At 43.6% G+C, this 23,858-nt stretch overlaps 1 protein-coding gene across 8 annotated transcripts in view; it reads right to left on the bottom strand.

The window, feature by feature from the left end:
* Window positions 1-18,968, bottom strand: part of ZNF827 (zinc finger protein 827) — a 107,243-nt gene extending 88,275 nt beyond the window's left edge. For all 8 annotated transcript variants that reach the window (XR_010372752.1, XR_010372751.1, XR_010372749.1 and 5 more), the window contains exon 1: window positions 18,736-18,968. Coding sequence is in view for 3 of the 8 variants with exons in the window: in XM_064450276.1 (XP_064306346.1) it covers window positions 18,736-18,778 (43 nt within the window). In the remaining 5 variants the exon portion in view is untranslated. The remainder of the gene's footprint in view (window positions 1-18,735) is intronic.
* Window positions 18,969-23,858: the final 4,890 nt, after the last annotated feature.

Below are 23,858 nucleotides of genomic sequence, written 5' to 3' on the forward strand. Positions count from 1 at the left end.
TGTGGACGAGTGTGCTGTAGAACTACCTCAGAGAAGCTGGGCATGCTGTGCATTGACACCCCACAGGCTCCACCTCTAAAAAGGACTTACAGCCACATCTGATTAGACTATATAGCCAGAGCAGCAGCTATGTTGATTTTCCCATGGGGATGCTTGCAAGAAAATAATGATTTTAATAAAGACACAAAGGCCTGCCTTAACTCCTTTTATTATATTAACACCAGCAAATAAAACTTAAAAGTCACAGTTACATAAACAGGCAGGTGCTAGAGTGCCCTCAGTCCCCCCTTTTCCCTTCATGATTTCTGTGACCTATAATAGGTAAGCAGCACAGGAAGTCACTATCCTCTTTGAATGGAGTTTCTGGCTCACTCACTTATCAACGGGATGATTATTCAACTTTTGACCTCATCACAAAATGGCTTAGCAGTGTTGCTGGTGCTTGAACCAAATTTCTCTACCGCAGGCTGACCTAGAGAGAGCAGCACAGCTGCAAGAAGGAACTGCCAAAAAGCCATAGCTCTTCTGTTCTGTCCTTCTCCCCTGTGTTTAAGATGTGTGAAAATACGCACACAATTAGACAGGAAAAGAAGTCCTAGGTAGGACTCTGTATTTCATCTCCACATCTTCTAAAATAATGATTTTCCTAACTGGAGGGAAGTAGGAAAGGGGAAAAGAAAGGCACAGCTTTTAAAGACAAGGCATATATCCTCTACTTTTATCCTTAACTTAAAGGGGCTTTGAAATATCCACTTACAAGAAAACTCCAGAATATTCACCTAGCAATTTCTCTAGTACTGCTTTTTTAAAAAAGACCCCCAAGACAAACAAGATTAGAGAAAGTTAATTACCTTGCAGTAACTAGAACTCTTCAGAATGCTTTGCCCATATGCGCAAACAACTGTGAATGTGTAGAAGTGCCATGCATTCAGGTTTGCCAACTGCTGGACAACCATAGAAGGTCAAAATGCATGTACAGCACCTCAGTTTCCTCTCAAAGGCAGAATGCAGGTGTGATGGACCCTTCCAATGAAGGGAAGCAGGATGGCTTACTGAAAATCTTATCACAGATAACATAAAACTGTCTTTATTTCCTTTCCCTCAAAGGAGAAGAATTTTGTGGTACCTGGGAAACAGAGACAGTGGCCTTTTATTTTCAGCCACAAGCCCGAGTATAAATGTGTCAAGGGGGTTTCATTACCTGCCAAAGACATCCTTCTTTTGCTAGCTAAGTGTCCATGGAAAAGGACAGAAATACATGGTTTCTCCTGAGGTGAGCTGTCACTGCTTGACGAAGGTTCTCAGTGCTGTTGACAGACCACAAGATAGGACCTTATCGTGACAAGTCTGATCACCCAAAAACAAGTTCTTCAAAAGATAACTCCTAGTACGATGGATGCTTGACATCTTGCCTCCACAGAAGATTAACCATTCTTCTGTTTTAGGCAAGAGGTTATAGTTAGTAGCTGTGGGATTAGTGTTTGAGGACCCTTGCTTCCACTGGGCTCTAACTGCTTTAGAGTGCAGTTAGAAGACACTGTTAAGGTGACAAAAGCTCAAGACAGACAGAAGTGGTGGTCCTGTGCCCTCCCTTACATTTCCTCTGTTGTTTGACTGCTTGGTGAACCAATTTGAACTCACTAATCACTCTGCCAAGAAATCAGAACAAAACTGATATAAAGGAGGCAGGAATGGGGAACCAGGAGGAGGAGTCAATGATCTGAGCCACTTATCTCCTGAGGTCTTTTGGGGTGCAAAGCATTTCACACCTTGTCAATGAAAAGAACCAGTGGATTCTCTCTCCCATCCCAAACCTCAACAATGTACTACACCTCTCAGGGAACAGCTGGCTTGTGCAGACAGGATGGCCACAGTAGTCAATGTCATGCAGACTGCTTTAGAAGCTTTATCTGGGACATCTGCAGCTGGGTTGGCCACTACAGACTCTTCTTGTACTAACAAAAAACCCTCTTCTCTAGAACTGGTTGGAAGCATCTTCCCAGGACAAGAAGAGTCCTGAAGACCAAGAAATAATATCTTAACAGTAAGGCCCAGTAGTCAGCAACCCTGAAAAGCAGGTGGGCAGAGCAGTATGTCTTATAGTGTAATATCTATGTATAACAATGCTAGATATATATGTACACACACAGAGTATGTGTCTCACAAATAGAGTATATTTGTCTCACTACAACTTAGAATTACTTTGTTCTAGCTGGATTTTGCCACTATTTGAGGCTCAGTGAGCTGAAGTACTTGAGATGCATGCATGAAACAACAGAACACACATGACCTTAGAGGAGGGGAATAGTTTTGAAGACCATTTCTCAAGCGGTATGCCACAAAGAGCATCCTACACAAAAAGCTTTCATCAGCAGACTTGACCAATACCTAGAACTTCTGGAGAGAAGGTAGGCAAAGACAGCTGATTTTTATGATTGAGGTTTTCAGAAGAAACAAATATTTCTGAAGCCAGCTTACGCTGCAAAGGCTGGCTAGTAGCCTCAAGACAGATTCATGAAGCACATAAAGTGTCAGTATAACAATAGAAAACCATGTTCCTTACAAAACATATTTTATGGTACTGATGTTCTTGTAACACTTTTACAGAGACTGAGCAAAATACCACAGCAAGCCTTATTGAAAGTTTCTTCCATGGGCCCTCGTGAGCATCCTATAATAACCTATAGCTGAGTTTGGGTACACATTTCATAAAGCACGAGACAGTGATGGGACTGATTTGTGCACTAAAGTAATATCGCCAACAAAAACCTGAAATCTATACATTGACATATCAAAGGAATATACTTCTACCTGACAAAAACAGACAATATGATAAACTATTTGCTACAAAACCAAACACTTTCTTAGGCAGCAACCTCTCAGCCAGACTCAAGTCCCTTATCAGGAATTTCTGGCTTCCCTGGGTCTTCTAAAACCAGCTATGATATCAGATTAGAACTCACAGAGTATTATAAATTTGAGGACAAACTAAATATGTGGGAGATCAACTGTTATTACCAAAGCTCTATTTGAAATGGGAATCAACTTTAACAATCTTTGACGGTTCAAGCAGTCCATGAGCAACTCTACCCAGAGAGATTCCCTGCACCTGGAGCGGCACTGTATAATTTACATCAGCACACATATACCATTGTGGGCTCACTTAGCTGTTAAGTGCAGTATGGTGTTTAGAAATTCTACCTTTTCTTAGTTATAAGGAAGTTTAAAAAAACCCTTAAAATGATTCCTAGTTAGCCAAAATTCACTTTGCTTGTTCATTTGTTTTGCTCTAGATAGAATTCTATGGCAATAAGCTGTTGCAGTGAGAAAGTATCAAATACCAAAAGGTAATAGGGATGCTGGTACCTCCAAAACAAGAAGAGTTGAACATTATTCTTAAAACTTCTGTTATCCTTAGTATAGAGTCAAGACCCATCATCTCAGCCTACTTCATAGAGGAGGGTAAATATTTTAAGATTTCCCACCATGGGTCTTCATTAGAAATTAAACTCCAAACAATTTGGAAAAGCTAGCTACAACCAGAAGGTCTCTAAAATGAGGGAACTTCGCTTGCACTCTAGAATAAATTATTGTGGGAGATAATCACATGAATGCCAAATGGCCGGTATAGGAATCCATAATATTTTAAAGCCATCCTTGAATGACAATTAACTCCATGAATGAGAAGAGATTTTATTCCTTTGGCAGGTCATTAATGAAATCTTTGAAAAGCTGCTTACAGAAACAGAACTACTGTGTCTGTTAGGACATTCTAAGCAGAAACACAAAACTGCCTTATCTTAAACATAGTCTATCTGCAAACCACAGGCTCCGTTACTCATTTCCAAATGGCTACTTGCTTTGTAGTAGTTTGATTCTAGGTCATAGTCTTCTATTGTATATTTGAGGTAGAAGACATCAAAATACAGAGTTTATTTATTTATTTATTCTGACGAGGTCTCAGGCTGCAATTATCCCTGACTTAAAAAAGAAAAAGAGAGAGAAAGAAGGAAAATCATGGTCAGACTAGCCAATCACTATGAGCTCAAGCAGTGAAGTAACTCAGCGCTCTCAATCTATCATACAGTTCTGTTTAGGTGTTAGGGAAGACAAGATCCATTCATTTGGACAATTCTGCTTGAGAAAACTGAAAGATCATACTATATTATTAGGATATCTAAAAGAAAAAAGCAGAATAACATCATCAGTTCTTTACACCTTTCATCCCTTAAAAGGCAATGGATTTCAAGAAAGGAGAGATGGCCACATGTGAATGATCACAGAACTAGACAAAAACTTACCCTATGACCTGGAATAAAAGGCTCAGAAATAAAGGAAATTTATTAATTTTCGGAGCGGTAAGCCTCTGCCTTGAACAGCTCAGGTAAGACCAGCAAAATTTCTTTGTGCATACCCTACAATGCTTTTTGGTGCTGTGATGATCAGTCTCTAAGACAAAGACTAGGCATAAGACATGGTTTAGAGAATTCATCTGCTGACTGGACGGCTCATGGCATTTTAAAGTGATTATATTCTTCCTGGCTATCAGTGGTATCCACAAGGCTTTAGCAAACATCAGAAGAAAAGTGGGTGAAGCACCCTTAACGGTATCACTTTTATGTAGTCAGCACTTCCCAAGGAAAGAAGCCTCCATAGCAAAACTGAAGTAAGGCATTAAGCATGAGTAGTAGTTTCTTATGTCACCTTGTGTATGATCTACATGCCAAAAAAAAGTCAGGAAAGCTTTGCTTTCTGATCTTCATTTAACTTGGTAACAAATAAATTTGGCGGTCCACTTTATTTTGTATAACTATGTTCTCTGGTTTTGATCTACATCTATAAACTGCCTGCTCTAATTCAGTGCCTTCATCAGCTAACAATTCATCTTAATTAAGGCCTGCACCTGACCGGCCACCTCCCCAGAACTGGCTGCAGTGATAGCTGTCTCAATTCTTTACTGCGACAAAATGCACCTTCATTGCCTCAAATGCACTGGAAGCCTCAGCACAGTCACAATCCCAACAGTAAAAAGTATGCACAGGAATCCTCACACGTTCCTCACAATTTACAGCAGCCAAGAATAAAGTGATCTGTTTATGTTATCGATTATTGTAACGCTGATTTACCCTCAATACGTGCAACTCATTTTAGTGTGGCTAGTCATTCAAAACTGACAGGGTCACCACAGCAACATGATTTTAGTCACCCTTACAGTTGGAAAGGAAGCAGATGAGAAGTTGCAAGTGTCAATTCAGCTGGCAAAAGGGGCTGACTAAAGTGAGAAAAGTGTTCAAACATGCCACTTTGTTGCATACAAACAATTTGTGATGAAAATAAAAAACTCCCTGATCATAACTGCAAGTTAGCATTATGGCCTGGGAACAGCCATAAGTTTACAAAAAGTTCTCACGTTACCTGAAAGTCTAAAACTGATCTCAAAGCTCCAGGAAAAAGCCATAAATCACCTATGCTCTGAGCTGTGCTGTGCACAGCAATTCCAAACTTTCCTAGGGGACAAACCACTGACCAAAAGGCTAATCGAGGCACCAAAAACCACACTGGCTGACTACCTGCTCCTTCACCCATTCATTTCAAGAAGTTGCCTTCATGTGTTGTACATACCATATAGGATCATGCCCTTAAGCAATCCAGAGTAAATTTACCATAGCTTCCATGATGTATCAGAAAAAATTGTCTGCTAAGGTTGATAAATCAGTCAATTACTTGCTTCCTTGACTTTTATTCTTGTGTAAATGTTTTCATCCTTACATTACCAGTACTCTAAGAAGACAATCTGTACGTTGCCAAAACCAACTATTACTAGCAAATCCTTAATTACTATAAACAAGATTACAACAGGCTTATTAAAAAGGTTTCTAAACACCAAAGCAATAGCTCCAGAAAATAAAGCTCCCTTTCTGTCATTATTTGAGGCTCTGCCTTTACTCTTGCTCTGTGCATGACCACCAGTGCTCCCTCAGCCCACCTGAACGCCACAGCAAGAGCCCCTGCCGTCCTTCCATCGATACCCCCTGCATGGCTGAGCATATACACAGAGCATGAAATTCCCAGTCTCCCCTCAGCTCCTCCTGTGAAGTCAAAATCACCTTCCTCCCCAAGCTACGTGCTCCCCCCACCCCTATAAAACAGAAAATCATTACCATATAGAGAAAGGTAAAAACAAGCAAATACTACTGAAACACTGCAGTTACTGACTTCATCTTCAAGGCAGATATGCTTTAGTGCCCCTGGTGGGAATTTAAAGAACAGTCCAATCCTCACAGGTGCCAGGAAAGTATGGGAAAGCCACAGAAGGCCATCGTCCTTGTCAGTGAACCAGTTTGGGCTCAAAATGGAATATCAAATCTATAGCAAGGTAGATGCACATGATCTCAGGTAAAATTTCCCTTCCCATACTTCTTCCCTCACTGATAATAGCAAGAGATTTCCAGAAAAGGAGAACAGAAAATACCTGACTAATGACACAGAAGCTGAAACCAAAATGACAATGATATATCACCCTTCTTCCTCTATGCAGAGAAGTTACTAAATACAAAGGACTGTGCAATAGACATAGTTTCCTGTATCTCTTCAAAGGCAGAGTCAAATTTTGGAATTGAGAAGCAGAGAACTCCCATCAGGGTCTGCAGAGGGACAGACTCATGTAAGCCCAGCATAGCTTCAACACTTCAGGAAAGCTCTTTAGAAGGTTTCAGCAGCACTGTAAAAACATACAGCAACATCCAGAACATATCTAGTCATTTCAAGAGCATGTGTTCCACCTTTTTCCCCCGCTTACCTCTGTTCCTCCGAGGGAGAGCTGCTCTACAAGTGCGCAGTCTCTATCATCGTTACCTTGGTTTCCCCGAGAAACTGCCAAGTGCATCTTTCCTACAGGACATCTCATTAGAATACAGGCTTGCTTTCAGGCTGAAACTATTTTTTGTCAGGTCACATATGCCTAGGACAGCAGGCTGACTCCCTGGCTTGTACTCATACGCGCTATACAAAAGCAACAAAGGAGAAGGAAACAATATTTCCTTGTCTCTCTCATGCACATGGTAATCCTTGAGAGCACTTTCTGATGTCTAATCACTGCCATAGGAAACAGAAGTCTAGGAGACACTCACCTGAAAGAGTAATCAGAAGACCTGCAGAAAAACATGGTAATTCTGATCTGCTTTCTCCATGACTACTGCCTTTAATTTCCCAAGCCAGGCCAACAATGTTGGGGATAATACAAATGGCAACCTTCACTTTTCCTCTTTTCTCCAATGGATTAAAGGCGTGCTATGACTTCTCTTGAACCAGTTCCAACTAACTTCCCATTCTATTAACTTCTGAAACTGCCAGTAGTCTTCAGGGAGTGACACTGATAAAGCTGTGATATTACCAAAATGAAAAATTGATATTTCTCTACTTTCCTACCTTTCCTGACTAACCTTCTCCAGCTGGTCTAGAAAACTTACCATAAACACTGACTAGCAACGGGTGGAATAAAAGGAGAAGATTTATCAGTGATAAAAGCAGTGATTATATCACAACTGGTTTGGGAGAAAAAGGAAGAATACTAGTCCTCATCAGTGTAGTAGTGCTACACAAGGATTAAAGCTGAGAAAAAAAAAAAAGCTGTCTGTGAAGCTCTCCCAATAGGTGTGAAGAACCTCTGAAGAGAGCTTCATGTTTTTTTCTTTTTTTTCCTTTGGCTCAACAAGAACTCATAGCTGGAGATTTCATGTCTGTAAACAGTCCTGCCGAGCCTCCAAACATTCCCACAAACATCATACAACCCCAACAGCTCCGTCATTGCAGTCTAGAACTCATGGACCCAAAAACCATTCCAAAGAACACAGTTAAAACTTACAGCACCAGTGAAATAGCAAGAGAAAAAGTCTTGCTTGCCAAAGGGAGGTTTTCATCTCCTGACCACAAAGTTAACCTAGCTAGCTTCTAAGGAAGGAAGGAAGAACACAGCCTTTCTCTCTATCTCTCTGTCTCTTTATTGCTGCGGGAGGCTGGCTGGCTGCTCTTCCTATAAAGGAAGTACTAGAGTTTGAAAAACTGTCAAAGAAGTGGTTGCATTTGCCTGCCTTGATGATATGGTGTACTGTTGTACATTCTGACCTATGCTTACTTTGACTTTCTTGGTCAGCTCGTTATTTCCTTCTCTGAGCACGAATCAGACATCTCAACTTCCCAACAGCCCCCGTGGCATTCTGGCAGAAGCAATTCATTCCACTCAATTCAGAAGAATCACTACCGCTACATATTCAATAATCCAGACACTTCTGTTCACTTTATGCATAGTGCCAGGTTCATTCGTGTATGACATGTGAGTATTTGGCAAAGGAGGAACATGACGTGAGCCTTTTCAGTGCTCCGATTCTCCCTTGTGTTTTCTAACCTAGACTCAGCCTGAAGACTGGCTTATCAACAGCATCTGGAAGTGGCTGTTAACTAGGAATAAGTAGATCTGAGGGCGTTCCAGCTGTGGCTTCATCTCTGACCCCTTCCACCTCTGATTCACAGTCTATTCTAAGTTGCAGTGATATGAAGATGTATGAAACAACAGTATTATTTCTCTCCTAGGAACATCTCCATGCAATGAGAATGCCCATCTGGGAAGGCCAAGGCAACCTCCATAACATTTGCATCACCCGAGTAGCACAAGGGAAATCAGAGGAAGGCTGCAAAGTTGGCCCATTGCTGATAATAAATATTAAGTCCTAGTTTAAAAATAATTTTAAGTGGAACTTGGTGAAGTCATCTTAATTTATTGTAAATATTGAAGTTGGAAAGGTAGTGACAGCAAATACTGTGAACTTTCTCTTTTATTAGAATACAGAATGAGAAAAACTCACACTAAGCACTCAGAACATTAACTCTTAGAAAGACTTTTAAGATATATGGAATTGCTGCTTTAGAACACATTTATGAAGGTTGTTCCAGTGATCAATAAAGTAAAAGAAACAACAAAATCAACTAGAAATCCCTATGTCACCTAAATACGTAGGCTGCAATAAACTAAATGTGGGAAGCCTCAGATCAAGCTGCTACAGTGCCTTTAATTATCCCTATTGTGTTTGCAACCTCTATCAAGGGGTCACAAAGCAAAGGGAGGAGCTCACAAACCTGGCGATATTCAACCACAGCAGGTGACACCAGACCAGTGTACCTGCTTTAACAAAGATCTCCTTTGTTTTTCACTAGTTCCTGTTTATTTTTGCTCTATTTCTGGTAAATAACGTGCTTCTGATTTACCATTTTACTCTGCCCCATTACTCACCTGAGGTGCTTTATGCACATTACCTTTCTCACTGGTTCAGAAACAAAAGCCTTAGGTTTCAGATACTGAAATTATTCCTTCCTGTAAGTGTCACAGGAATCTAGTTCCCTATAATTTAATTCTTTCCTCTCTCCCAAAGTCAGATTAAAACATGGCAAATTATATTCTCTGTGTTTCTAATTCCTCCCACAAGGATATTATGGTAACGTATCTAAGGGAAGCTTCAAGAAGTGTTTGTTTTGTCGTGCTGTGTTTGCTACCAAAGACAGCTGCTTTCTCTGTCCCTGAGAGGATTGCTTGGGGTTAACAAGCAAAGCCAAATAAGAGAGGATTAGGAAGCTACTCCTAGTGATAGGCAAATGCACAGAAGCAGACCTTTCCATGTGGAATAGGCACTCCTCACTCCTAGACACACTGTTTAAGGCACTGCCTCAGCTTTCAACCTTAAGAAAAGTCAGAGGTCACGTAATTAATGTGCAAGCACTGAATAAAAAGTGGACATTCCTCAAACCTTACCTTATTTTAAAGAGATTTAGGATTCTATGCCAAGCTTCTGGTACAAGAAACTAATGCTATGGCTATTCAGCGCACAGACACAGCACAAACAGCAGCAACCCATTTCTACACTCTGCATAAAAAAACCCACCTACAATTCTGATGCAGAGGAATAACTAGAAGTGAAGGGGAAGTTTCATGTTCACGTCCATTCCATTGCTGGCTTTTCTGCTGAAAAAACAAACAAGTGTGCCAATGGCAGTGGGATTTGATTTTATTTTTTCAAAGTGCATTTCTTGGCTGAAAACTCTGTGGGCTTTACCAACACTTTTTATGCAGGCCAGTAAATGCCTTCAAAGACAACAACCCTGATTCTCATGAGAGTATGTCTATACTAAATAACGCAGTGCTATGTAGTGATATCTGAGCCAGCTTGAGTATACCCACAAGCATTATAGCTGAATTAACCTGGGTAGACCGCTGTGATAACTGCCTCCCGTACACAAGGTAGCTTATTTAGAGCTTCCTTTGTTATCACAACGTGGCACAGCACTGTGCAGGAAGACAATATAAACAATTATGGCGAAGTCTATTTAGACCTTATGGGCAATGTAAAAGTACCTCAAGGTGGTCAGAAGAGCCCCCATCAGAGTTATTCGCTGTGCAAAGAACTCCTTTGGCAACGCAGAATTGACAAAAGGATTGTGTCAGCCCTTCCTTTGCAGAACAAGGAGCAGGGCGAGAGCCTGTGGGCAGCAGAAATTAGAGCAGCCATAGGCTGTTATGCTTACACTGGTGCCTGAGAAGGGCTCTTCGTGGGCTCAAAGTGCTAGAAATACAGAGGTAGATAAGGGGAAGTTCTGCTCCAAACACAGATAAAGAAATGGGTCCTCAGTCACTAGTTGCCAAGTCTAGATTTGGCACAGTAGTCTATAAAGGGAGAGACTCTGGCTGTTCTTCAGGAAAGCAAGCAAACACAAACAGCTACACCACCAGCTGCTATCTAAATCCACTTGTCTGCCACCCTCTCTGTTCCTTCCTTACTTTTCACTGCATGATCATCTAGCTGTGGAAGATCTGTTCTTATTTTAATTTTTGATAATTTTTTAATGAGTAATTATTTGTACTACTACACAAGCCAAAGCGAAGTCTAAAAGTAGCTTGTAAAGAATTTGTGTCCATTAATAAAGTCACACATGGGGATCACTCACTAAGCTAAACACACACTTGTTAAAGCCATCAGTTCTCTTAATGCATTTTCCTAAAAGTTACTTGCCATTTATTGTTAAGAATTCACCAGAATTTCCATTTTTGCCCTGATACAACATCTTACAAATTCTAACAGGTACCAAGATCCAGGGCACATACAAGACATTCACTTAAAATAGGAAGTTGTAATTTTAAAGTAAGCTTGTGCCAAATCTTCTTCCTTACAGAAACTTTCAGAAAAACTTAAGACAATGCAGGGAAGAATTCTTTGTACCTGCAGAGAAGGCCCCACAATAGAGGAAAAACAGATCCCAGCAGCAAACCCCAGATGAGGGCCAGCAGAGCTACAAACCCTTCTTGAGGAAGGGAATCCCTAGAGGTGGGGCCATGCAGAATTCAAAGGGATGATGACAGTAGATTGCTTTGAGTTGCTTCAAAAAATTCATTTCTACCCTAGTGAGAGAGCATCCCGAATAAAAGAAACAAAACAGCGCAGGTGTTTGAAACCTAATTTCACTTTCTGAAACTACTGATTAAACCATCCATTACAAGACCTCTACCACTCGGTAACCCTTTCATTTTTAACACAATTTATTCTAAATAGCAGCTAAATCATCAGTCTTGCATAAAAACTTCTCTCTCTTGGTCTACCATAGTATCAACACTAGTCATTCTTTCCCCCAGCTTCCATTCCTACAGCCTACGTACTGAAAAGAATGAAGGAAAGGGATATTTATGCAGCCCAGTTTTTCTCTCCTTACTGCATGTTTCTCAAAAAAATCCCATAACTCTTTCATGGTTCCAAATTAACCAAACTTGGACTCTGTGTGAATTCTTAACCTGCAAAACAGAACAGGCTTGTCTTAGCATTAGGCTTAACCTGGGATTCTACTACTCAGTGTAATTACACCACAAGTAGGAAATCCCTTGAAAGGCAGGAGAAACTTTAAGGAATAGGGCTAACTACTAAGCCGAAGGGTTCAGACTGAGCATTCAAAATATTTGGAGTCTAGACCTAAGAGGATACCAGCCTGTAAATGCTACTGAAGGTACGTGAGGAAAAGATAAATTGTCTTTAGGAGCATAACACTTCCATAACTGTGACCCTAAGTTAGTCTGTAAAAAAGAAAAACTAAGACAAGCTCTCATGTGAGCTTATGGATACATGTTGCTGAATCCTTCATTAAAGTAGCCACAATGCAGTGTGTATGTGCAGAACCAATGCTGACCGTACCCTGCAGCACGCATTCTTTCAACTAAAGTATGGGTCAAGTCTGAGTTTTATTATTTAACTACACTAGAAAAAAAAAAATCCTTGGGGAAAGGGATATTGTCCACCTTTTTGAGCTCTTTTTTTCCCTTCAGCCCAATGTAATTTATTATTCTTCATGCCTGTATCATTCATTATTATTCATGGAAAATGTTTTTTTAAAGTAAAATAAAAATTAAAAGTTTTACTTTGGGGGCTGAAAGAGAGAGAAAGAGAATTCCCCCCACCCCCTTGAGAACTGGATTTATTACATACTGCTAGCTACTCTGTAGTCTGGATTTTTTGCATATTCTTATTTTTGTAAAACACATGATACTTCAGCCTCCATACATCCTGAAGGGTTCTGTATAAGTAAACCTAAATAATACAAATCACGTCCCATGGATAGCAAACTAGGCAACAAAAGTACGGTATACTGGAAACCAGGACAAAATATTATTTAGAAGACACACTCTTCAAGCGTGACTCTGGAGTAGTTTAACAGCTGTAACAATAAAAGGATTCCAGACATAAGCCATATTAGCTCTCCCTAACCATCTGAACTAATGTCTACATTATGATTTCCTTGCAATGTGAAAGAAAAAAAGTCCTCTATATGGCGCTTCATGACAAATCACATGCCTTGTGAAGCTTCATGTTAGAAACCCTTTTAACTTCCAAAAAGTCCTCTTTTGTAGGTCATGCTCTCATTATCTTGCTCTGGGATCTGGTCTGATTAAATTATAGGAAATTACTAATACTTCACTTTGAACAGCCAGCTCCTCCTGGCTCTTCTTTTTTTTTTTTCTAAACTTAATTCCTCCTACTCCTGCCTTCTTACATATGAAAAAGACAACAATCACACTGCTACAAAGATTAAGTCATACTCTTTTTTCATCCATTTTAAAATTTAAAAGTAAAAATGCATTCTGTCTGCATGTTCTTACATTTCCCATTCCACTGCTCTATCTGCAGGTTTTCCTGTTTGGCCAGCTAAAAAGTTTGTGGGTTTTGTTCTATAATCTTTTTGCACCCCCACCCCCTCTAAAATCTAATTCATAAGATCCTAAGGATGAAACGGCTTAATGAGCACAACACTGACTCTTTGGTAGTCCAATTTATTCTCCAGTGTGATTTATCCGTATTTTGTACCATCAGACAACACTAAGACATAGTCTACCATTGAATGGCTTCAGACATTGATCATTGAATGATTTTATACAAGTGACTTAGCTTGTATAATGGAAAAAAAAAAAAAGGCATCTAGATTTAAAGAGACAGAGACTTTCCGTGTCAGAAACAATCCCCATAAAGGGAGAAGGTATTTCTGAAAAGTTCTGATGACTTTGCTGTCACAAGAGGGACAAAATAAGATCAGTGTTTTCAGGTGAAGTAACATGGATGCTACCTCATCCACCAGAATGCTGCTGTTCGTTTCAGGGGTGCATTACAGTACTACCAGGACAACCATGATGACAGCAATGAGATTATTAACCTAATCATACTAAGAATAATAATTTTCCCTACATGGATCCTGTTGTTGACAATGAGCTATATCACGATCCCTGCAGTGGTAAGAGGTTAAAAATAGTAAACAGACAATATGTTAAAAGCTTCCTCTTGTACATGCCATGTCTGCTAGTAAGGTAATAAACTCTATTAAAAGAGAAAGATTCCTGTTCCTGGCAAAAGCCTTTTGTCTTGGAGGCAACTCTCAAATGCCAAATGATAGTAAAGGCTTTTCTGATATTGGGAAATCTCTTGAAAAACCCATCTAACACATCTTCTCCTGCTATCAGAAAGTATCAAATGAAGCAAGCTGCAAAAATAAAAAAGAAGGAAGCTCTAAATCACTGTTAATTTACTTGTTTGACAGTATTTTCTTTACACTCTGATGATATAACGCAGCAATAAAAAACAATATAATAAAAAGCTTCACAGAGTTTAAGGGTTTTTTTAACTGTATAGAAACAGCTAAACACTTCAACACAGTATCTGGAATACCCAACACTATAGCTGACTGTGAAAGCAAGAAGAGTTATGCCCCCTCATTATCACATATCTAGCTTTCGATATTGAAACTAATATTGTATCAATTCTGCATCTCCTTCTTTAACAAAATAAACGCAACAGAAAGTACCATCACAGTTTGTCCTACATTAAACACAGTCTTCAGAAAGTAATAGTAGTCCAAGCTTCTCAACATAGTATCTAATTCTGCCTGATACCCTATAACAAATGCGAGCTTTGTATAAATGGCATTGTGGCATTCATTCACAAGCTGCATTGCTTACAAGTCTCTGAGACAGAATCAAACCCCAAGGAGTATCGATTGCTACACTTCAGGCAATGTAGTGGTCTAGATCTTAAACATTTACTTAAGTGCCTCAAAACTTCCCAAAACTTCTACTTTCAGGCTGAGCTCTTCCAAGCCACATTTGTGCAGTTCAGAGGAAATAGACTTTCAGGAATTCTCAGAAAAGAAAATAATTGTGTGAGGTAGAATAGAAAGTAAGGCCAAAAGGAGAAGAAAAACAGAGTAAAATTGTATTTATACATACATTTTTAAAGATTCTGATGCTAATTGAAGAGATGAGGGGGGAAAAAAACCCCAAAACTAAGGGCTGAAGGGGGGAGGGGGGAACCCTCACACATACGGAGGAATGAGCAAGCTTCCTTTAAACATTCCAGTGAAAATGAATTGACTTGTCTGAGTTAGCCACATCCAAAAGTAATCATAAGACACATGTGCACTGGGAAAATTTTTAACTTATGGACCTAACTCTGTCATTGTAAACTGAGTCTACATGGCCCTAGTATTTAGATTGGGAATGAATGAGCCATTGTCTATCCAGGAACTCCTGAAGTCCTTTCCTCATTCACTCACGTCTTAAATTAAAAAGGATGTACTTTCCCCTGTATTTCACAGAGTGTGAGCGAAGACATTCTCTCCTGGCATCTGTGACTAAACAGTTCTCAAAACTTGACTTCCTTGCACACGGAAACTCCACTTACAATACAACTTAATACCGGAGTCTCAAAGGGCCCATCCACCTGACTGAACCCTGAAGTTCGTCCCGCTTTGAGCAGGAGGTTAGGCCAAATGACCTCCAAACTAAATTATGTTGTAAACAACTCCAATGACTGAAAGCTCAACCTTAACTCTGCCCTTTTAAGCAGATGTCACCAAAACACAGTATTATTGCGTCTAATAATATAAATTCTTTTTTCCTTCAACAACTGAAGCATCAGTATCTCCCTTGAAACTAAATTGTTGTAACAGCCTAACAACATCCCTAGCAAACCCTCGTACAGAGAACTTCTTTACCACAGCACGCATTTTGGCAGTGCAGTCTTCTCCTGTGAAATTACCTCTACATTTACACGAGGGGTCTCCAATGAAGTCACTGGACAGAGGTACAAAATGAAGGCCCTGGTCAGCAGCAGCTGTATACCGTCACTTCAAGCAGTGTGACAGCATTTTTCAGGTGTGTTTCAGGACACATAATAAATTATTAGAGATTAATTAAGGCCTAGAGATCCTGGGAACACAGCTTCCTACCTAAGCTGTACTAGACTATACTGAGCTATACACAGGACCTGCCAGACTAAGTTACGTTTGCTCAGTTACATTGTAACACCGGTAGATTAGTCTGTGTATCAACCTCTTACTATTTATTTCCCAAACAACTGCAACAGAATCCAAAATACCACAGAGAGGTTCAGTAAGATGCTGCATCATTTAGGCGCCCTGGGGATCATTCCTGTACCAGCAAGCAACCTGTAACATAACTTAGGGGTGAATCATAGCGTGATACCCACAACGGGGCAGAGTTAAGGTTGAACACAGTATTAGCCATCTTCTTTCTAGACGCGCATGGTGCACTTTACATTCTCCTATCATTAATACTTCAAAATGAAATACGCACACTGTTTCTCAAAGAAATGTATTGTTAAAACTAGCACAAATTGTGGAATAAAAATGTATTCGATGCTGAGTACCCACTGAAGCAACATGTTGCTAAAAAAAAAAAATAATCAATCACTATTTATAGCGTTTGTACACTGAATGCAATGGACTCCAAGGCATTTTCTGAACCTGCAGGACTGCAGCCTAGAACAGTATTCCTGCAATTCTTCCTGAATTACCTACTATATTATTATATTTAATGTCAAATAATAGCTTTTAATCCAATGCAATCTAGTTGTAAAAACAAATTTTTGGAAAAAAATTAAATAATTCGCATTAAAAAGTAGCATTCGTGTGGGACATATAGCATGTGCGGGTTTCATACACCAGAAAAAAAAAAAAACTCCCATGAATTGAACTAAAAAATTAATCCGAAAGAACTGCAAATTAGGCCGTGCATTTAAAAAAAAATTTAAAATAACCCAACCAAACAAATAACACACGCACAAGTCGATTTGCACAACGAAGCCAATTGTTTCTCGGCCCAGAAAAAGCCGTGGCTTCCCCCGGCGCGGGCGGTCAGGAGGTCGGGGCCGGGGGGGAGCCTCAGGCGCAGCCCGGGGCAGGGGCAGCCGAGCCCCCGCCGCCGCGCACGGGAGCGGCACGCCCGAGCGAGCTAAAATGGAGCCCAGGTTTGATGTCAGCCCGAGAGGCAGGCGGAGGGCAGCCGCACCGGGGCGGGGGCGAGGGCAAGGTCAGCCGCCGGGCCGGCCGCAGCGCCCGCCCCGCCGCCTCCTCCCGCCGCGAGAGCCCGTTTTCGCCTCCCAGCTCCCGCAGGGATTCTGCCAAACCGGGGCGGCGGCACTCGCCGCTTCCCCGCTCCCCCCAGAACGCCCCTCCACGGCCACGCAAGGCCCTGCGCGCCCGGGCTTGGCCCCTGCCCCCGCCCGCCGCGCCGGGGCCGGGGCGCTGCAGAGGCGGGCGCCGCGCTCCCCCCACCCCGCGCCCGCCGCCCCGGCCGGCGCCCTGCGCGGCGAATTAGCGCCGGGGCTGCCGGCTCGGCTCCTCTAGCGGGCGGAGCGCGAAAGGGCTGCGCGGGGGCAAACGGCGAGAGGAAGGGAAGGGAGGGAAAAAAACACCAACACACACCCCCAGGCAAACCCCACCACTGCTCAAGCCCCTGAGTCGACTCCGGCAGAAAGGGAAAGGAGAGAGGAATATTTGGGGGGCTACAAGTGCTGCCCCCCCCGGCCCGTGTGCCGGTGCTGGAGGGCGGGGGGAACACACGCTGCCCCAGCCCCATCGCCCGCATAGCGGAGGGTGGGGGGTGGAACGGGACGGGCCGCGCTCCGCCCGCCGCGGCGCCCCCCGGGCCGGGGCCGGGGCCGGGGCCGGGGCCGCCCCGGTGAACTCCCGGTGACCGAGCCCGGCTCCCGCACCGGCGGCTGAGCTCTCGCCCTGCCCCGAGCCCGGCGCGGAGGGGCTGCAGGCGCGCTCCGAGCAGATGTGCTGGAGGCTGACAAATGACCCCTCCATCCACCCCCCCGCTCTCCTTAAACCAACCCTGGGGCCAAGCAGGGGCAGAGTATTTTTAGGTCCCTTCCCCTCCCCTCCGCCTGCCTCGCAATAGCTGCCGAGCGCTTAATACAAGGGGAGGGGGGAGAGCGAGCGGGAGAAAAGTTAACTGTTTTGCAAAGAGGGGAGAAAATAGGCAGGGAGGGGGGAGGGAGCGAGAAGGAGCAGGGTGAGCTGTGTCAGGGGATGTGTGTCTGTCTGTCTGTGTGTGCGTGCGCACGGGGTGCCCGCAGGCGGCGGATCGGGATGCACTTTAGCCCTGTGCTCTGCTGCTCTCGTCTGGGGCAGCGCCGCCGAAGCCCGAGTCTCGCCTGACCCTTCATTTCACTGCGGCCAGGAGGAGCCCCGAGCCGCCGCCGCCTCTCCCTGCTCTGCAGGGACCTCGCCTGCCACGGTCTGCCTCCCCGCCGCCCCCTCCCCCGCCGCCGCCGGAGACCCGGGCCCCCCACGGGGTGCCCGTGGGGTCGGTGTGGGGGTGCCCCCGCCGCCGTCGCCGGCGGCGGCCCCCGCCAGCCTCCCCCCCGCTCACGGGCCGCCCAGCCCCGCCGCAACCTTTAGCCGGGGACGGACCTCTCGGCTGGTTCCGCACAAGACGCCAGCAGCCGCTTCCCCTCTCGCCGCCCTCCCCTCCGGTGCTAGCCCCCCTCCCCACCCCAATAAAACAGACACCCCCCCCCCCTCCGGCCCCAAAGAGAAACCCACACCGCCCCCCCCCCACCCCGACACAAATGCACAATCACGGGCGAGGGGAGGGAGAGGGAGGAAAGGGCGAGAGACGCGAAGAAAGAAGGGGGGAAAGGAGAGAGAGGAAAAATTAAAAGGGCACAAGGCTGTTCATCACCAACATGGCTGCCTTAGCTCAGACCTAAAAGAGGAATAACCCAGGCTGTGTCTTTGTCAGTTTCACCTCTGTAACCCTAAACTAATGCACGAAACGACGGAGGCGGCTGCAGAGGGGAAGGAGACGGGGAGAGGAGGAAGGAGAAAATGGCAAAAAGAGGGGGCACTTACGTGAAGAGAGGCGCTTGGGCTGCTCCTGCTTCCTCCTGGGCATTTTCCCCCTTTTTTCACATTCTCCTCCTTGGTTTAACGGGAGATCAAATAAGACCGGGAGGGGGGGGCACAGACAGGCACAAAGCCGGGGCCCCCGGGGGAGCTGCTAGCCGGGGCGGGTTTTCCCTCTTCGCCGGGGGAACGGGGGCTGAAGCCGGTTTTCCCGGAGCCACGGCGAAGGGCTCCCTCTCCCCCCTCTCTCTCTCTTTTTCCTCCCCCCCCCCCACCCCCCCCAACCCGGTCGTGCACCTGGCTTGTCCCCGGTCGCAGTATCCCTCAGCGGCCGGGGATGTGTTCCCGGCGGGCGAGCGGGCGCCGTGCCGGGGCGAGGGCTGGCGCGGCCGTGCCGAGGGCTGCGCCCCGCGCGCCTCCCGGCCCCTAACTAACACTAACGCCGGGATCAAAGGGCAGCGGCGGCGGCGGCGCTCACGGCTCGCCCGCGGGCGGCGGGCGGGCAGCGGGAGGCAGACAGGGACACACACACACACACACACACCCCGGCGGGCGGGCACACGCACACACAGACACACGCCTCTCCCGGGCAGAGCAAAGGGGAAGGTGCCCCCGCTCCCCCGCCGCGCTCCGGGCGCGGCGCGGCGCTGCGCGCCGGCGGGGCTCAGGCGGAGGATGCGCTGCCCCGGTCCTGCTCCCGCTCCTAATTCGCTCTTAAAAAAAAAAAAAAAAAAAAGAAGAAAAAGGAGGGGGGATTTGTGGGTCTCGACCATTCGCACTGTAATTCCCTCATTTCTGGTGGGAAACAAAATAATAACAACCCTTTTCCAAATTAAGACGTTCTGTCTTCCTTGTTAGAAAAGAAAAATTGCATTAGTGCAAAGCTAAGCTCACAGAATTTCTTGGATGTGGCCAGCTATTCCTTCACACAGCACAGGGGCCGGAGGGGCTTACTGGAACTGAACTTCAATTTGGGGGGGGGGGGGGGGGGGGGGGAGGTAGTTAGATACAGCTCCCTCTGTGCCAAATCAAGTGTACAAAATCAGCAAGGAAGGAAGGTGGGCAAGTCAGTATGTGGATACGCTCTTCCAGTATCAGGTTCTGACAATTTCTAATGCAGGTGTTAAAAAGCGGAAAGAATGCAAGTAGCATGAACATCACAACTCCTTGAGATGTGTGTGTGGGGAGGGGGGAGGAAATCAAGATTAGGTCACCCCTAATGGTTGGTTTAACTGCTACATGATACTCCTACAATGCATGCAGCAATCTGGACTTCTGAAATTTACTTTTTTTCCTGCTGTAATGCAGGTATATGAAGCTTTATCCTGAAGCAATTCCAGGATGCATTATGAAGCCAGGATAGCAGTTTTCCTTAACTGATACATACTTTCATTACTTCACAAATCACACATCTTTCTTCAAAGACAGACATGAAGGTGATGGGGAAAAAAAAAAAAAAAAAAAGAAGAGGGATTGGGTCTCACTAAAGCACAAAAGGTACTTCATAAAAGAGAGGTGCTCTCTTTGTGACTTGCAGTCATTTGGATAAAAGTTCATGCAGAGGTTGTTAATGATTTAAACTACAAAACCTGTTACTACAATTGAAGTAAAATGTTTTGAAGCACCGTTGTTTTGTATAGCTCTCTCTTTGTGTAAGGAAACTTTGAACTTGGCAGAATACATAGTCTAAATCATGAGTCAGGTGTTGCAAAAATTAAACAATGCATTATTCTAGCATGTATACCTGTTACCTTTTTTTTTTGCTTTTGACAACCTGACTCATCATTTTAGCACATTATAGAATCATAGAATCATTAAGGTTGGAAAAGACCTCTAAGATCAAGTCCAACCATCAACCCAACGCCCCCAGGCCTCTTAAACCATGTCCTGAAGTGCCACGTCTACACAGTTTTTTAACAGCTCCAGGGATGGTGACTCCACCACCTCTCTGGGCAGCCTGTTCCAATGCCTGACCACTCTTACAGTAAAGACATTTTTCCTAATATCCAACCTAAACCTCCCCTGACACAGCTTGAGGCCATTTCCTCTCATCCCATCACTAGTGACTTGGGACCAACATCCACCTCACTGCAGCCTCCTTTCAGGGAGTTGTAGAGCACAATAAGGTCTCCCCTCAGCCTCTTCTCCAGGCTACACAACCCCAGCTCCCTCAGCCGCTCCTCATAAGAACTGCTCTCCAGGCCCTTCACCAGCTTTGTTGCCCTTCTCTGGACATGCTTTAGCACCTCAATATCCTTCTTGTACTGAGGGGCCCAAAACTGAACACAATGTTCGAGGTGCAGCCTCACCAGTGTTGAGTACAGGAGCATGATCACTGCTCTGCTCCTGCTGGCCACACTATTCCTGATACAAGCCAGGATGCTGTTGGCCTTCTTGGCCACCCAGGCACACTGCTGGCTCATGTTCAGCCAGCTGTCAATCAGCACCCGCAAGTCCTTCTCTGCTGGGCAGCTTTCCAGCCACTCTTCCCAAAGCCTGTAGCGTTGCATGGCGTTGTTGTGACCCAAGTATAGGACCCAGCACTTGGCCTTGTTAAACCTCACACAACTGACCTCAGCCCATTGACCCAGCCTGCCCAATCATTTTTTATCCTAACTTCATATTTTTTTTTTTTTTTTTTTACTAAGCAATTGTCTAGGAAAACACCAAACAGCAGATCTGCAACCTATATCCTTTAAAGTCAAGTTATACTCTTGATCACCTCAAGTTAGAATGGTTTCAAATAATTTTATACCCATTTTACAGCCACAATTATCTTTTCTACAGGAAAAAAAAACTAAATAAGATTTCAAAGATTACATATATACAAGAATCTCAGGTTCACTAGCATGCACATATAATTCTGAGTTTTAAAACCACATGTACAGAGTACACTTGTACTGAGACAAAATAGACACCTCCTGTCTTCAGCTGGTTTATCATCTCATAATACAGCTAAATTACTTCATTTTCATGGAGAGATTCACTTATTAAATCCAGAAGTAAAAACCAAAATGTATACTGACAGAAATAGGGCTGGAGGTTTTTGAGGGTGGAGACGAATCCAAACAGCTGCCTTACACTTAGTCATGATCAAGAGTACCAGAGTCAGAATTCCCTCAGAATATTTAGGTCCTGTCTCTTCCTTCAATTCTCCAGATTATGCTGGTTTTGGAGATTTGTATAGCATTAGTAATGATAACCAAGAATATCAGAGGCATTCTTTACTATTGCTCACAAACCTCAATTTTGACATGCCTGGGACTAGCAACAGAACTTTGTTCACTACTAAGAGTTGCAGTGCTAAACCCTTCTTAATTATTTTTAAAATACACTCTACTGGCAATTATGTTGTACTAAAGCCAGCTTTGTGAACAGCAGCTTTCTGTCTGCCTGTCTGATCCTGCCTGTGCAGGGAGGCCACACAGTAGCCAAAAAGGCTACTTTTCCCTTTCAAAAAGGGACAGTACTGGCTCTGTGCTATGATCCACTGCTGCTGTGGCAGCCCTTCTTGAGGTGCTCTAGGAGAACGGGTTGTAGGAAATACTGCATTCTGCATCATCGGGCTTTCCACCCTCTATTCCTCACGCATTTCTGGCATAAATTAATGTTGACATTGTCAGCATTAATTTACAATATGCTGTGTGGGTTTTTTTCCCCCCCGCCATCATTTGAAACCCCCTTTAGGGGAGTTGAGGTGGCTGCAGCAAAGACACTATGAGAACACAGCACTTTGAAAGGGCCATGGGGACTGCCAAGCAATAGAGCAGCACTAAATCTCACTGAGGGTGACCTTGGCTTCGATAGACATCCCAACAGTTTGCCTAAGAGTTTAGTGGGCCAAGCCTTAAGCCTGTTCTGCAGTGAAAGAAATCCCAATGGTCGAATGAATTATCAGGGAGAAACTTTATATACTCTAGCATTGAAGAGTTTCTAATCTCAAGCCTGGAAATACTCTGTACAGGAACAACTTGGTTCTTCATATCTCTCCTGGCTAATTGTGTTACTCCACATACTGTCCTGGTCAATAGATCATATCCAGCCATCACACTGAAATAAGAGATACACGAGTCCTAACTTCATGTTCTTGTAGACATTGGTTTAAGGAAAATGACTAAGGGCATAACACCATTTTAAAAATAATCTTCCATTATATGTTTGGTGGTATAGTAAGAAAAAGAATTAAGTCAGCTGACCGTACTTTTGAACATTTCTAGTCCAAACACAAGAAAATAGTTGCAAGTCTTCCACAGACAACATAATATAAATAATGCATTGCTTCTGCAGGTCCTGCTATTAATAAGTAATGATTGTATGGCACCTTCCAAACACCAAACCTAGTTACACATATGATTTAAGTTCCGTCTCAGAAACCACTTTTGAACAAAGTAAATATTTTCTTCACTTACATGTAAGAAAAATGAAACAAATTGAGTAAATAAGATTTTACGCAGTAATAAATGATGTAACAGTCTTAAAACCTTTGCAGGGTGTTTAGCATCCAAACTATCTCTTATATAATGCAAAAAAATACTTGAGAAGGTTGCTAAATAGAAACTTAAAAATTACCCGACATCCTTGCTTTACTCTTTGAAACTTTAGAGAGTTCTGTTCCCAGGCTCAGATTTTTTTAAAAAACCATACTGAGTGGAAAAACAGGCCCATTTTAACCAGTGCTTGGGCCCAAAACCAAACTATGGTATTAGGCCGCCTCTGCTTAAAGTACAGCCTACCAAGACAATGGTCAGGTCAGCTGTGTGTCCCTGAGCATGCAGAGGAGAGCTATCCAGGCTCCATGGGCTCTCTTTAATGGTACTCCTATCTTTAGATTAGTTCCCTATTCAACACAGGAGATATTTGCCTATAGCCTCTGTATCTTCAATATCTAATATGAGGCACGCTGTTTTTCATCAAAAATACCCTCTCTCCCCCAAACCTCTCGGAGGAATACCCTCAATGGCCTAAACTCCTCCTCTTTTCTATTTTAATTGTTGTCAATATTTCTATGCTCAGCAGTAACTATGAATCAATCTGCAAACATGACTTGATTACAAACTTCTCTTTGCTTTAAAGCATTTTAGAGGCAAACACCAGGGGATGAACAAATCCATAGGATAACAGCTCACGGA

The sequence above is a fragment of the Phalacrocorax carbo genome, chromosome 4 (genome assembly GCF_963921805.1).
Source record: "Phalacrocorax carbo chromosome 4, bPhaCar2.1, whole genome shotgun sequence".
Taxonomy (NCBI): Eukaryota; Metazoa; Chordata; class Aves; order Suliformes; family Phalacrocoracidae; genus Phalacrocorax; species Phalacrocorax carbo.